The 15,389-nt window shown below is 47.2% G+C and overlaps 1 protein-coding gene across 2 annotated transcripts; it reads right to left on the bottom strand.

Moving 5' to 3' along the window:
* Nucleotides 1-10,603: 10,603 nt before the first annotated feature.
* Aurkaip1 (aurora kinase A interacting protein 1) lies at nucleotides 10,604-12,088 on the bottom strand. 2 transcript variants are annotated; one of them, XM_037203291.1, is made up of 4 exons: nucleotides 12,068-12,088; nucleotides 11,590-11,675; nucleotides 10,872-11,314; nucleotides 10,604-10,778 (listed from the first exon to the last, which is right to left on the bottom strand). In XM_037203291.1, the coding sequence occupies exons 2-4, from the start codon at nucleotides 11,639-11,641 to the stop codon at nucleotides 10,677-10,679; spliced, it is 597 nt and encodes a 198-aa protein (XP_037059186.1). In that variant the 5' UTR covers nucleotides 11,642-11,675; nucleotides 12,068-12,088; the 3' UTR covers nucleotides 10,604-10,676. The 2 variants fall into 2 exon arrangements, with proteins under 2 accessions (XP_037059186.1, XP_028747296.1); XM_028891463.2 differs by lacking the exon at nucleotides 12,068-12,088 and adding an exon at nucleotides 11,940-12,050.
* Nucleotides 12,089-15,389: the final 3,301 nt, after the last annotated feature.

Raw genomic sequence — 15,389 nt, 5'->3', positions numbered from 1 at the left:
GCTGTCCACATCCATAGGGCAAACCCAGAGTCCTGAAACCAGGACTGAATAACTATGATCTGGGAAACCTCCACTTGGAGGAAAGGGGAGTGAACTCTCCCAACAGAAAGCACAAATTTGAAGCTCTGGGAAAACAAAGTCATATAAACAAATGGGAAATAACAGAGCAGCACTGTGTACCAGCCCACTCCTGCTAGTTAAGCAAACCTCAGAACAAGAAAGGAAAAGAATCCAAAAAACCTCAGAAGCCCTAAGCAGTCTAGGCCACTTCTTTGGATAGTAATAGGTACAGGCCCTATCCCTGGAGGCTGGGGTGGGGTCCCCAAGTCCTCAAACAAGCCAGAACCTCAGCCTAGCTGGCTATTGGAGGGGAGGGGGAAACACAGAGGACCAGCTGTGAGGCTATAGGAAAGGAAGTCCCTCAGGACCTAAGGGAGCCAGCCATCCAGGATCTGGGCCAGGCAGAGCATGAACTTGGCCCCCAGCTCTTCCCTGGGCCTTTTATTCTGGAAAAACAAGTCCCACCCAGCAGGCCATCCCCCAGTTCCCCTTCTGCTTTTCTAAGTGGTGTGGATGCCTCACTTGCCACAGTGTGTGTCTCTACCCCATACTCAGAAGGTTGACTTCTGCTATATCTGTCTCCCCTCTCCACTCTCCCATGGTTGTTCTAGGCTATCCCTTATCCTGTTTCTTTCCATGGAAGGAGAGTGTTCAGGAAGTGATAGAAGGACACAGAGGTGGCCCAAGCCTGATCCTAAATATGAGTGGTGACGAGGTTCAAGGTAGAGGACAGAGGAAGAGTGTATTAGAAGTCTGGGGAGATGGCTCAGAGGTTAAGAGCACTGAATGCTCTTCCAGAGGTCCTGAGTTCAATTCCCAGCACCCACATGGTGGCTCACAACCATCTGCAATGAGATCTGCACCCTCTTCTGTATACATAATAAATAAATAAATCTTAGAAAAGAAGAAGAAGAAGAAGAAGAAGAAGAAGAAGAAGAAGAAGAAGAAGAAGAGAAGAGAAGGAGAAGAGAAGAAGAAGAGAAGAAGAAGAAGAAGAAAAGAAGTCTGGGACACCTGTTCCATACCTCTGCCCAGGTCTTCCCTTTGCAGACTCAGGGCTTGCAGACTTGGGGAACTCTCAAACTGCAAATCCCAATAACTTACTTCCAGATCACAGGCCAGATGCTGAAATCTATGGGAGCCTTGACTCCCTAGAGACACACATGGGAACAAATGACCCTTAGCCAACACCTTCTTCCCCCCCATACTATCCTCTACTTTAGGCCAGAGGAGTCAAGATGGACAGCAGAGGTCTGTTTGCCCTCCTCCCAGCCCCCACCACCACATCCTTAAGCAGGAAATAGCCACAGACAAGAACTGGAGCCAAGCAGGCAGCCTGGGCTGCTAACCAAGCCACCTGCCCCTCCCACAGTCAAGGGGGGCCTGGGCCGCTCCAGCTCCTTCTCAGTCTGTACTGTGGAGCCCCCAGCTCCTTGTCCCTTGCTTCCCAGCCCCATCTAGAATCTTTGTCCCTCTAGGAAAAGAACAGACCATGGTACTGACCTCATGGTACTTTGGCAAAGCCTCAGCCAACCCAGAGCCCTAGACCTATCTTCTTCTTTTAGGGGTGTGGCCAGACAAGCGGTATCAGCCAGCCCACTAGGCACAAAGACTAAGAATCTGATGTTGGCTCCTATTCCTGGTGACTTGGACATTCCAGGCAGCCCGGTTCATTGGGAAGAAAAACCACAGGACCAGCAATTCAGTCAGGCCCAGCTGCACCACCACAGGCTTCTTATGGTTCCAAGGAATATATTCCAGTCAGACACAGGCACAAACTGAGAGCTGCTTATGCATCTACTGTTACTCATCCATAAAGACCCACATTGATCTTCATTCATCTGAACTTACTGAACACCCACCAAGCACTCAAGATTCAGTGCTAAATTAGATGGATGCACCAGCCCTTGCCCTGTTGATAGACCAGCATACTTATCTTTTAATCAACTTTTTTTTTTTTGATGTGCATTGGTTTTTTTGCTTACATGTATGTCTGTGTGTGAGGATGTTGGAATTACCCAGAACTGGGTGTTGAGAATTGAACCCGGGTCCTCTGGAAGAGCAGCCAGGGTTCTTAACCACCGAGCCATCTCTCCAGCCCCCTTATTTTGTTTTGTTTTGGTTTTTTTGTTGTTGTTGTTGTTTGTTTGTTTTTTGTTTGTTTTTTTCCAGACAAGGTCTCTCTACATAGCTCTGGCTGTCATGGAATTCACTATATAAACCAGACTGGACTCCAGTTTACAGAGATCCACCTGCCTCTGCATACCAAGTGCTAGGATTAAAAGAATGCACCACTATACCTGGCTTATGATCATTTAAAAAATATTAATGTATTTTTTTGTGTATGGGTGTCTCACCTGCATATGGCTGTGTACTACCTGCAGTGCACTCAGAGGCCAGAAGAGGGCATCAGGTCCTCTGGAACTGTAGCTACGGGTAGTTGTTAGCCTCCTTTAGTCACTCGGAATCAAACCTGGGTCCTCTGTAAGAGCAACAAGTGCTCTAAAACACTAGGCCATCTCTCCAGCCCCTTATGATCATTTCTAAATGACAGAAGTGGATGGGCATAGTGGCACATGCCTGTTACCACAGCATCCAAGAGGCTGAATCAGGAGGATCACCATAAGTAAGAACCTGTTTTAAAATAAATTAAACAATAATAGCCATCTGGCTAGAGGTTGGCCTGATGGCACACAGAAATACTGAAGTGGTTTAGAGCTACCATGGACAGACAAGAAAATGTTCCCTATCAAGTCCTCATGGTGAGAAGATTTCAAAGAATCCACAAGACTACAGCCATTGGTGTGAGTGTGAGCACGCATCGTAGTCATATACACACTTGATCAGGCTACATAACATTAAAAAGTGAGAAAATGTCCCTGCTTTGGTGGCAAAGCTTCTACCAGAGCAGATGCAAAGAGCTATTCCCTCCAGGGGGAGCAGTTCCCTGGAGTTAAGAATCCCACTGGGTGGGCAACAGAACAAGGTCTGAGGGTGACCTTTGGGAGCTGAGATAGTCCTAGACCCTACAACTTGGAGGAATCAGATTCTGCAGGTGGTCTAGAAGTGGACCACAAGTCTTTGGAGATACTCTGACATCAGACTTTTGAGACTTTTAGCAGGGGTAGACCATGGAAGAGTGAGGTAACAAATGTGACTTCTTGTACAGCACTGGGGGACCAATACAGTTCCATGGTAGCAGAAACAAGTATTCCATAGTCCCTGGTTTCTTAGTAAGGATTGGGTATGATAGGGGCCAATACAGACAAACTGCTGGGTCAAAAGTCCATCTGGGGCTGGAGAGATGGCTCAGAGGTTAAGAGCACCAGCTGCTCTTCCAGAGGTCCTGAGTTCAATTCCCAGCACCCACATGGTGGCTCACAACCATCTGTAATGAGATCTGGCAACCTCTTCTGTATACATAATAAATAAATAAATCTTTAAAAAAAAAAGTCCATCTGGATTGTGCTAGGATCTGTTTGGACCCCTCATGTCCAAGAGGTAGAGGACAGATGGTTCACATACACTCTAGACCATAACATTCACCATTCTACCCTCAATCTGGTTAGGGTGATTTTCGTGAAGGAGTTGAAACCAAGCCCTTGTACATCATAGCAGGCACTCCACCACTAAACTGCACCCCCAGAATGTTTTCTATGAGTTCTGATCCATTTCCTAGAAACAGTCACTTGAATGTCTGTTGGTTCTTCTAGGGTCCAGAGTGCTGGGATTAAAGGAGTGCGCCACCACCACCCAGCCCTCGTCCGGTTTTATATTGTTGCTGTGTCAGGTATGGTAGCACACACCTTTAATCCCAGCACTCAGTAGGCAAAGCCAGCTTGGGATGCATAGTGGGTGCAAATCAGCCAAAGTTGCATAGTGACATCATCCAAAACAAGAAACAAAAATGGAGGCATGATGGCACAAGCCTATTATCCCAGCGTTTGGGAGCCTGAGGCAAAGAGATCTCTGTGATCTGGAGGGCAGCCTGGTTTACACAGCAAGCTATTTTCTTTGCATTATAGGTTGAACCCCAGGCTTTACACATGTTCTGAAAGCACTTGACCACTGACCCCCCACCAATCCATCAATTTATGTGTATGCTATGGCATCTATGTCACAGTATACATGTCACAATGTACAAAGCACTGCGGCATCTGGGAATGGAATTCAGGTTTTCAGATTTGGTGGCAAGCACCTTTACCTGGTGAACTGTCTTGTTGGCCACAATCCATCAATTTTAAAATAGAGGACAACTTCTGGGAACTGATTCCTTTCCTACCATGTTCCAGGGATCAAACTCAAGTTATCGGGCTTGTAGGGCAAGCATTTTTACCCACTAAACATCTCACTGCCACCCACCTTCTTAGTGTCTTGCTATGTTATGTAACACTGGCTGGCCTGGACTTTACCGTGTAAACCAGGATAGCCTGGAATTTCAGGTGATTCTCCTGCCCCTACCTACCAAGTGCTAGAATTACATGTGCCACAATGCCCAGGCCCAAATCCTTGTTGTTGTTGAGACAGCCTCTCTATGTAATCTCATTATATAGACCAGAGGTTATCAACCTATGAGTTGCAACCCCTTCGGCAAACCTCTGTCTCCAAAAATATTTACATTATAATTCATAACAGTAGCAAAATTACAGTTATGAAGTAGCAACGGTTGAGGAAGTTTAAGAACCACTGATGTAGACCAAGCTGGCCTCAAATTCAGACATTTGCCTGCCTCTGCCTCCCCAGTGTGGTTGCCAGCTATGAATCTTAAATATGTAAATTAAAAATGAAACTTGTTTAGGGAGGTTGGAGAATTCCTAAGACATAAGGCCAAATGAGACAAAAGTATCTTTTTGTTGTTTGTTTTGGTTTTTTGAGACAGGGTTTACCTGTGAAGCTCTGGCTGTCCTGGAACTCACTAGGTAGTCCAGGCCCTCACTATGTAGTCCAGGCTGGTTTTGAATTCAGAGATTTGCCTGCCTATTCCTCCCAAGTACTGGGACTAAAAGTGTACACCACCACCACCCAGCCCCACAAAAGTACCTTTTTTTTTTTCTCAAGACAGAACTACTCTGTGAAACAGTCCTGGTTACCCTGGAACTCATTCTGTAGACTAGGCTGGCCTCAAACTCACAGAGATCTGCCTGCCTCTGCCTCCCAAGTGCTGGGATTAAAGGCGTGGGCCACCACCGTCTAGCTACACAAAAGTATCTTAATGTATTACAAATGGTGTAACAGCACTGAAGGGAGAAAGGGAGTGCTGACATGATATCTGAGGAACATGTCTGTCAGGCTGCTGAAGGCAGAGAACTGCACTCAAGGACTGCACCTCAATTGACAGCCATTCTGATATTGTTGGGCACGCATGCACATGGAACCTGAAAAGTCAAGGGGTAGTAGATGGGGAACCCAGACCCTTACTAGTTGGAATGAGAAGTTACAGATGAACGGGAGGGGCCTGAACAACTTATATGCAGTTCAACTCTAGCTATAGACACCTTGATAAGACCTTGTTAGCTCAATTATCAATTACGTAGATGTGTGGAATTCATATTGTGCATTTAAGTTGGTCATTATAACATGTATTTTCTATCTCTGTCAACTAACAGAACCAAGAAGCAGCGGTCCCAGAGCAGCAACTCACCCAGTGCTCAGACCCTGGTTTCTCTGAAAAACAAATAATAGCTCCTTAGAAGCAGCTTATTATAGGACCAGGAGGAAAAAATAAATAATAAATCTACAGTGTTTCATATCTTCAAACAGGAAGCAAGTCCTCTTGATAACAATAAAATGTAGTGTGTCCCCAGGCAATGGTGGCACATGCCTTTAATCCCAGCACTCGAAGGCAGAGGGAGGTGGATCTCTGTGAGTTCGAGGCCAGCCTGGTCTACAGAGTGAGTTCCAGAACAGCCAAGGCTACAGAGAAACCCTGTCTGAAAAAAAAGAAAAAAAGTGGCCACAACTGTGGCCAGTGAAAAACATGGGCACAAAAAGTACTATTGGGTTATAACCCAAAGTATTATTGGATCCACGCTGAAGTTGCTGGAAAATATTCTCATTGCTTTGTAGAAATGAACAAAACAAAAGTAACCCAACAAGGCAATGTCTTCTAACTGAATTCAGGCTATCTGCAAGAACAGTGCTCTTAATTGCTGACCATCTCTCCAGGTTTCCTACTGTCTACATTTTACTGTTTGTGATCTGCCAATAAGGAATTCTGGCAAGACTTGGCAGAAATGGCTTGTATATGCTAAATATTGTGTTAACTAGACAGCATAACCAAGGCTGGAGGATCTTGATGCTTCTTCCAGCCATAGTGCCTCTACCCATCTATGCAGCACTATTGGTCTACACAGTCCCCTTGTCTACATGGTCACCCATACAATCTGTCCATATGGTCACCCTTTGCCTGCATAACACCTCCGGCTACCTTTTATCTTGCGGTCTTCTATCATGCAGTAACTCAGGGCAGATTCTCTCCTACCTGCCTATAGAAATTGCCACACACCCCTTTTTTTCTTTGACTAGTTTTAGTCAAAGGATAGAGCTGAATAATGGGAAAGCACAACACAGGGCAAAGATCCTTAATCCTGGTGGAGAAAAGGTAAGTGTCTCCAGCACTTTACCAATAGGAAGCTCCCTAGAGACTTAATGCCCAGAATTACTTTACTTGGGATTTCATGGTTTGAGTGAGTATATAAAGTCAGACTTTAGAGTTCTCCTCTTTGGTTCTAGGTTTATTAATGTGCATGCAAGGTATCATGGTGCACACGTGGACACCAGAGGACAAAATAAACTGTTCTGCCACAAAAATCATGTGTTTAGGAAGGTTAGGAAGGTACTACGTACATGTCGGGTTGGGGATTTAGCTCAGTGGTAGAGTGCTTGCCTAGTAAGTGCAAGGTCCTGGGATTGGTCCTCAGCTCCAGAAAAAAAAAAAAAAAAAAGACAAAATAAATACGTGTCTTTGAAAAGCATAAATGGCTCCAGGCCCTTCATTCATTGGTTCCTGCTCATCATGTTAAAAAAGCTTTTCTAGCTGGGTGGTAGTGACACACACCTTTAATCCCAGCACTCGGGAGGCAGAGGCAGGAGGATCTCTGTGGGTTCGAGGCCAGCTTGGGATACAGAGTGAGTCCCAGGAAAGGCTCCAAAGCTACACAGAGAAACCCTGTCTCAAAACAACAACAAGGCTTAATAGCCAATAACTAGGCAGTAGAAGGATAGGTGGGCTGCTAGGCAGAAAGAATAAGGAAGAGGAGTCTTGGGGGAGGTGGGGGAGAAGCTAGGGCCAGCCAGTCAAACATGGAGGAAGCAGGGAAATAGGACATACAGAAGGAAAGAGAGGTAAAAATCCTCAAGGCAAAACATAGATGAAGAAAAACAGGTTAAATTAAGAGCTGGAGAGATGGCTCCGTGGTTGAGAGCACTGGCTACTCTTCCAGAGGTCCTGAGTTCAATTCCCAGCAACCACATGGTGGCTCACAACCATCTATACTGGGATCTGATGCCCTCTTCTGGCATAAAGTTGTACATACAGATAGAGCACTCCTATGGATAAAATAAATAAATCTTTAAAAAGAAAAAAGAGCTAGAGGGACAAGCATAAGATAAGGCCGTGCATTAGAATTCTCTATATGTCATGATTTGGGAGCTGGTGGTCCAAGAAAGCCTGCTAAGGCATCAACATGAGCCCTAGACACAGGGATGTTTTCTCACCTTCCAACCCTAAGCCATGTCCTTGCCAGGATAGTGCAAGCCATGGACTAACTCAATGGGACCATCCTCCTTTTAGGCTCTGCTCTACCTAGAACATATTGTCCTTGCCAGCCACATACTTCCCTGACAGTGGGAAATAAAACTCATTGGAAGGTCAGTCAGGCTTGCATCAAACAGCTGTACTGTATCCCACACAGGGGCTTCTGAGTTGGCAGTGCTCTGACCAAAGTTCCTCAGCAGAGACAGGAATTTGTATATGTGGAGACCCTGCACATTTACTGGTTAGGAAACACACTAGGTACTCAAATGTGATGCTGGCTGTGCAGGCATGTGGTGGACATAAGCTCACAAAAGGCCATACTGAGGTAGCTATCAGCTTTTAGTCTTGGTACAAAAAGATGGGGTACCCATCATGGGATGAAGACTACTCTTAGCAACCATGGCCTGGCCAAAATCTAAACCATGACTATGCTAGGAGGAGCCAGGTTGATCAGTTGGGAGCAGAACCAAATCATAGGCCTTCCTTCATAGCATCCTTCCCAGATCAGGGAGATACCAAGAAGGGGCTATGCATCCCACAAGGTAGAAGGCCGGGTGGAGGCCCTATAGGAAAGAAAGGATAGCCACTTTGTGGCCTGGAAAGAGCTGTAAAGATAAAAATATAATCCTCAAATTGTCTGCTGAGATCCTGGCTAGGTAAATTTTCCAAGCCATAAGCATGGGGGTAGAGATTGGACAGGGATGACTCACACAGTGACCCATGATATGTGACGAAGGAAACAATCTCATCCTCAGCACTGATGCTATGTGTGGGATTGTGTGGTAGCATGTTCCTGCCTTTTAGGAGCCCAGCAATATCTGCCATCTCTAATCCCCATTCTAGCAACCAAAACGTCTCCAGATACAATTTAGGCAATGTTAAAAACCACTACCCTTGGACCAAGCATGGTGGTGCATGGCTTTAATCCCAGCACTCAATAGGCAGAGTTAGGTGGATCTCTGAATTTAAAAGGCCAGCCTGGTCTACACAGCAAGTCCTAAGACAGCCTTGAGTACAGAGATCCTGTCTCAAAACACACACACACACACACACACACACACACACACACAAAATAAAATAAAATAAAAAAACAAACGGAAAAGGTGTTACTCTGTAGGAACAACAAGGTGAAGTAGCTCAGGGCCTCTTCTTTTCTAGCTGACACCTGAGTGTGGTAGCTGAACCACTTGGGTCTCCTGCCCTACAAGGCCTCTCTGCTAAGATCTGGAAGCCTAACTCCAGACAGCAGAGTCAAAACCTCATTTCTCCTCTAGAGAAGTGTGGGGTAAGCCACAGGGCAGCTCTTGGGCAGGGCTGAAAGGAAATACCAGGAGCGGCTATGGACAGCCAAAAGTGCCAGCAGGGTGCTGCAGGGTCAGACTTGGCCAGAACTGGTTCAGAGAGGGCAGGCTACCCTTCACCAAGCCTCAGTCTTGGACACTCAGGCCCTGGGACCCCTGTTCCACTCACCACAGGCGCCCAGATTCAGGAAGAGTATCACAGCTGGGGAGTCCTGAAAGGAGCTCCCAGCCAGCTGCTCTGGTCCTCAGCCAAGGTCCATGGGATGCCAAGAGTCTCTGATTACTGCCCCCTTGTGGTCACTAAAACACACAGCTACATTAGAGGTTTTTAGCACTCCCACCCAATCAGCTTCAGTCTTTTTTTTTTTTTTTTTTTTTTTAGTTTTTCGAGACAGGGTTTCTCTGTGTAGTTTTGTGCCTTTCCTGGAACTCACTCTGTAGACCAGGCTGGCCTCGAACTCACAGAGATCCGCCTGCCTCTGCCTCCCGAGTGCTGGGATTAAAGGCGTGCGCCGCCACCACCGCCCGGCTCAGCTTCAGTCTTTAAAGCAGAGACCACAATGCCCTTTTGGGACCACGTCTTTTGGAAACCCGTTCACTGATTCACATGCATTGAGCAGGGGCCCATCTGGATACCAAGGGACATTTGGTTATCAATATCATCTAGTCTACCCTAGATTTGTTAACTCTGAAGATAGGTATCAGAGAGCAGAGTAAACGAGAAGGCACAACAGATGCACTGTCCAGGTTCCCCTGCTTATACCTAGCTCCCTCATACCTTGGTACACAAGGCCAGGGTCCCTCCAGGCCTCCAAACTGTTCAGAGTATACATTCCTCTCAATGCAGGGATACTGGAATCATAAGAGTCTCTAACTCAAGCTAAAACTCTAAACAGCATCTTCCTTGGTAAGCTCTCAACACTGAACTTACCAACACACTGTTCAGGCAACCTTTCTGATTAGTGCCCCCACCCACACACTGAAGAATCCAGAACATAGGAGAGGCTGAGGAGTCAAAAAGAGGCTGGAGCATCTGGGAAGGCTGGCACCCATGGTAATACCCTGTCCCGTGGCCAGATGACACCATCCCAGCCAACAGGGCAACTTAAAAGGCTTATCACCTATAGGGGACCATGTGCATCTTTTGGGAAACCTGACCTTTTCTGCTTCCCTACCTTGTTCTCTCAAACCATCCCATACTTCATAATCAAATCACCACTCACCCTAGTACAGATACCCCTCAGCTCCAATGCCACCAGTATTCACACTGAAGCCCACCTCCCTGGAGCTGTTCACAGTGATCCCATAGCATATATCTCTACACAAGGCTGCCATTTCAGAAGGCACAAATTAGTCAGACTGGGTGTCAAGGACCAGCTGGAACACAGGCAACCAGTAGGCACCCTCGGGCTCTGGGTTCCTAGGTGGAAGTCTGTTCTTCAAGAGAGCTCCCACCAGACCAATGAAGCTCTATGCCAGCCCAGAATAACTCAGTCCTTCCAACGTTTATTATAATGGGTCAACAGCAGGAACAGAGTCAGAGGGATGGGACTCCAGGCTCATTTGTTCTTCATGTAGATCTTTGGGGTCTGCCAGCTCTCAGGGGCTTCCTTCAGGCCTGCCTTCAGCCAGATGCGCTTCAAATCTTTCTCAAACTTGATCTGCAAGGGCAGAGGGGGCAACCAATTCATTCTTAGCAAGCCAAGCACTCTCAACCACTACCAATCAAGGTCCAAGGGAGAGCCCATATTCACCTGCTTCCTTTTCAGACGTCCTTCCTGGACTTTACGTCGTTGAAACCGTGTCCTCTTGATCAGTTTACGGTATTTGTGGTGGTTCATCTTCCGTCTTCGGATCTTCAGCACATTTTTGCACTGCACTGGAGTGGCATCCCAGACGTCCCTGACTCCCTGCTTGGCTTCCTCCTCCTGGCTGGGCGGACACTTGTAGTAGTGGGAGGGAACCACAGTCATTGGGACCCCAACATCCAGTCTGGGCAATAGGTATCGAGCCGTCAGCCAGCTCTCTAGTGGACTGATGGACATCTTCCTGGGGACCAGGAACTCCTCAAGCTCCAATTGGGACCCCTTACCAGGGAGGGAGGCAGCCCGACTTAGGCTTGCAGGCTGCAAACTGTAAAGGGGTCGAAAAACATGGCTGCCGATCACCCAGGAGCCAGGCCAGGAACGACTGAAACCTAGGGGAAACAACAGAGTCGCTACTGGTGAGACCACACCAGATCAGAACACTACTACTCCTCAGACGTGGGCAACACGTACACCCAAAAGGGAAAACCTGGACCTTATTCTTTAGCCTAAAGTTGTGATGTACCCCTTCATACTACATCGAAGTTCGCAGGGAAAAGTTTGTGGACAGGTCCCTAATTCCAGTAGCAAGTTAAGACTGCTGAAGGCGAGCTGGGCCGCTCATCCCCAACCCAGGCGTGGCTTCCGCGTCCACGGGGCCTCTTACCTGCCCAGGGAACAGCCCTGACCAGCTGTGAAGTCAGGCGCGCCAGGAACATGGTGAGTTGATGGCCAGGCCACAGGTGCTCAAAGCTAAAATACAGGTACCAGTTGCGGTCATGCAGAGGCGGTGGACAGTGTTATTAGTTGTCGCCCGCAGGCCAGGCCGCATGGCTAACATACCCCCACCACCCAGGATCCCCCTGACAAGCAATGAGGCATCTTCAAACGTCGCTCTTGGCTTAAATCCTGCCTCTACTTGTCTCCACCAACGCGACCCCCGCAAGCCACCCATCCACTGTTTCTGCTCAGGCACCCGAACCCACAGCGCGGGATAGTGTCAACGGTCGAACGCACCAAACAGAACCAGGCCGACAGCGGCCGGTAGCCTCTCATCTTTCCAGTTCCCCTACAGCTTATTGCTTTCAAGCTTCCGACACACAGACCGAACCCCGGAAGTTAAAACTGACCACTATGCCTCTGACCTTGAGAACTTCCGGTCTGTAAACAGTTCCGCCCCACCCTGATCCTACCCTGCGCCCTCTACTTCCGGTCTGTAAACTGGGGAAGGGTTCCGCCCCACCCTGATCCTACCCAGCGCCCTCTACTTCCGGTCTGTAAGCTGGGGAAGGGTTCCGCCCCACCCTGATCCTACCCGGCGCCCTCTGGCGCCCGACTCTCGGGCGCCCGCTAGCAATCGCTTCCGGTTAGAGGGACCGCTCCCTCCGCCCCAGTTCTCCAGCAGCTCGTCAGTTCCGGACAAGAAAACAACCAAAACCCTACATCGGTCCACAATCCCCGATAGTGCTAAGTGCGCACGCGTGGACTTTAGCAGTATTTTTGTTGTTTCGTCTCTCCACAAGGCCTGTAGGACTGCGGAAATGACATGATGCAGCGACGAAAGAATTTGGAGCTCCTCCTGTTAGGGCTGGAGATGGTTTAGGAATAGCCCTGTGGCTTATGATGGGTGCAAAATAGGACTCGCAGGGCTTCTTGAGTTCTCAGGAACTCGGTGCTGTTCCTGAACATACTGCTTCTGCGGCCTATCTGTTAACCTGACAGCCACCTCTCCCCGCCAATCTCAAGTGAGAGGTCCTAAATCCTATATGGACCGTTTCTAAAGCAAACAAGTTCCAATCATGTACCTGGGGGGGGGGGGGCGGATGGGGGAGCCCTGCAACGTTAGTTTTTGGGTTGTTTTTTCCAGACAGAGTTCCTCTGTGTAACAGAGCCTTGGTTGTCCTGGAACTCCCTTTGTAGACCAGGCTGGTCTCGAACTCACGGAGCTCGGCTTGCCTCTGCTTGCTGTTTGTTCACACGTTAATTTTTACCCCAAAACCTAAAGCAGCCTCTGTGGAATATGGGTGCTGCTTCCCACAGCAAGAGCCTAGCATTTCATACTACACCTCTCTCACTCAGAAAGGCCAGTCTGCCACTATGGACAGGGGCACCTGCTTTAAGAAAGGTCCAAGACTCAGGATCTCCTTCATTTGAGGAACTGCTCATGCTTTGCACGAGGGATTTCTGGGGAATCTTAGCAAGGAGTGGCCAAGTGTGTCATCCCCAGGCACTAACCTAGCTAACAGTTAGTGGCAGGAGCATAAATCAATAATGAGAATGGAAACTGCAGGCTCTATAACTGAGGTCACAAAGTGATGTTGTATATACCCTACCTTCCAGAGGTGATGCCTGAGATTTTTAAACACAAAGGTTTATGTCTTTTCTAATGGTGTTTCACAGCATACATGCAGAGGTCAGATGACTTGGTAGTCAGTTCTCTTCTTCCACCTTTACCTGGATTACATGGATCTGATTCAAGTTGTCAGGCTAGTGTGGCAAGCACTGAACCCACTGAGCCATACATTGCACTAACCCAAACAGGAAGGTTTACACACATTAGATTATCTTCAGTTCACAGTCTCTTCCCCTGGGTTTAGCCACAAAGGGCAAAATGGTGCCCTCCAGACTCCAGCCTTCATCTTGGTGCTTCCAGTCCTCAACATCATCAACTATTTATCTCCCTGCACTCTACCTAGTTAGATGAAAATGGAAGACCTAAACCAAGGATCCAAAGAGATAAATAAATCCATCAGAGAGGTGATGATGTTGAGAACAATTCAGATAAGGGACCAATAGGACAAAGGGCAAGTGGAAACCCATGTCTTGGAAACAAAGCAATCAGCATCCTTCTTCCCCAATCCCAGAATTAGCCAGTTTCTGATCTTTAGGGAAGTATGAAATGCCAAGCTTGTTGAGATCCCTATACCTCAACAGACCCCAGGCCAAAACAAGGGGCCCAACCAGCATAGGGCAGCTGCTTGGCCATGGTGGCAATGAAACATGGGTACATTTCTGTGACACTGTGACAATGTACTGCTGGTATGAGCCAATCTTGGCAAGGCAGAACTGAAACTACAAAGATCAACTCTTCATAAAAACCCAAAGAAAAAGCACTGGTGGGGTTGAAGAGATGGCTCAGCAATTAAGAGCACTTCCTGCTGTTCCATAGGATTTTAGTTTGTTCCCAAGACCCTGATCAGATCATGGTGTGCCTTCAATGCCAGCATTCAGCAAGCAGAGGAAGACGATCTTAAGTTCTAGATTACCTTAGTCTACAAAGCAAAACCATTTCTAAAAGAAAAAAGAAAAATCACTGGTAGAAGATTTGAGGGGAAAGTGTGTGCGTTTTCTTTAGAGGATAGAGGAGCATTTAAGAGTGTGAGTGGCCTAAGGTATCCCAGTCTGTGTTGAAGAGCCCTAATATTGGGCCACAGAAGCCCAATACTAGCTGGCTTGTGCCAGTCAGGGTAACACCTTACTTTAGCTCAACGGTGGATTGCCAGAGCCAGCGTATGTATGTCTTTTTTTATTTATTCATTTATTTATTTTTGGAGGTGAAGGGGAGGCGCAGTTCAAGATAGAGTTTCTTCGTGTAGCCTTGGCTATCCTGGAACTTGCTCTGTAGACTAGGCTGGCCTTGAACTCACAGAGATCAGCCTGCCTCTCCCAAGTGCTGGGATTAAAGGAGTGTACCACCACCACCACCACCACCACCACCACCACACCACCACCACCACCACCACCACCACATCCTAACATAAGTTAGTTATGAAGCTTGTTGAACATTGTCTATTTTTAAAATTTTATTAGTTTTAAATTTACTAGATGTATTTATTCTTTGTAATTGTTTTGCCTGCATGTATGTATGTGTACCATGTTCAAGCTTGGTGTCAATGGAGGCCTGAAAAGGACATTAGATCCCCTGGAACAAGAGTTATATATAGGTGGTTGTGACCCTCCTAGTATAGGTGATGGGAACTAAACCTGGGTCCTCTGAAAGAGAGATGCCAAATCTTAGATAAGATTTCAAGTAGTCCAGTCTGCCTCAAACTCAATACATAAGATGGTCTTAAAACTACTAATACTCGCAAGTCTGCCTCCATGTTCCACCACACCTAGTTTATCCCCTAGTGCTGGGGATCAAACCCAGGGTTTTGGGCATGCTAAGCAAGCATTCAATTGAGCTACATTCCTCAACTCCACTTTTTACTTAATTGAGACATGGTTTCACTATGTACTGGCCTGGAACTCATTAAAGAGACCAGGCTGGCCTTGAACTCATAGAGATCAACCTATCTTTGTCTCCCAAGTGCTCAAATTAAAGGCATGTGCTATCACAGTTGGAAACCCATTCTTTTTTTTTTTTTTTTAAAGATTTATTTATTATGCATACAGTGTTCTGTCTGCACACCAGAAGAGGGCACTAGACTCATTATAGATGGTTGTGAGCCACCATGTGGTTGCTGG

Source organism: Peromyscus leucopus, chromosome 2 (assembly GCF_004664715.2).
Source record: "Peromyscus leucopus breed LL Stock chromosome 2, UCI_PerLeu_2.1, whole genome shotgun sequence".
In the NCBI taxonomy this organism is placed as follows: Eukaryota; Metazoa; Chordata; class Mammalia; order Rodentia; family Cricetidae; genus Peromyscus; species Peromyscus leucopus.
The sequence above is the reverse complement of the archived record's forward strand: the minus strand, read 5'-3'. Positions and strand labels throughout refer to the sequence as shown.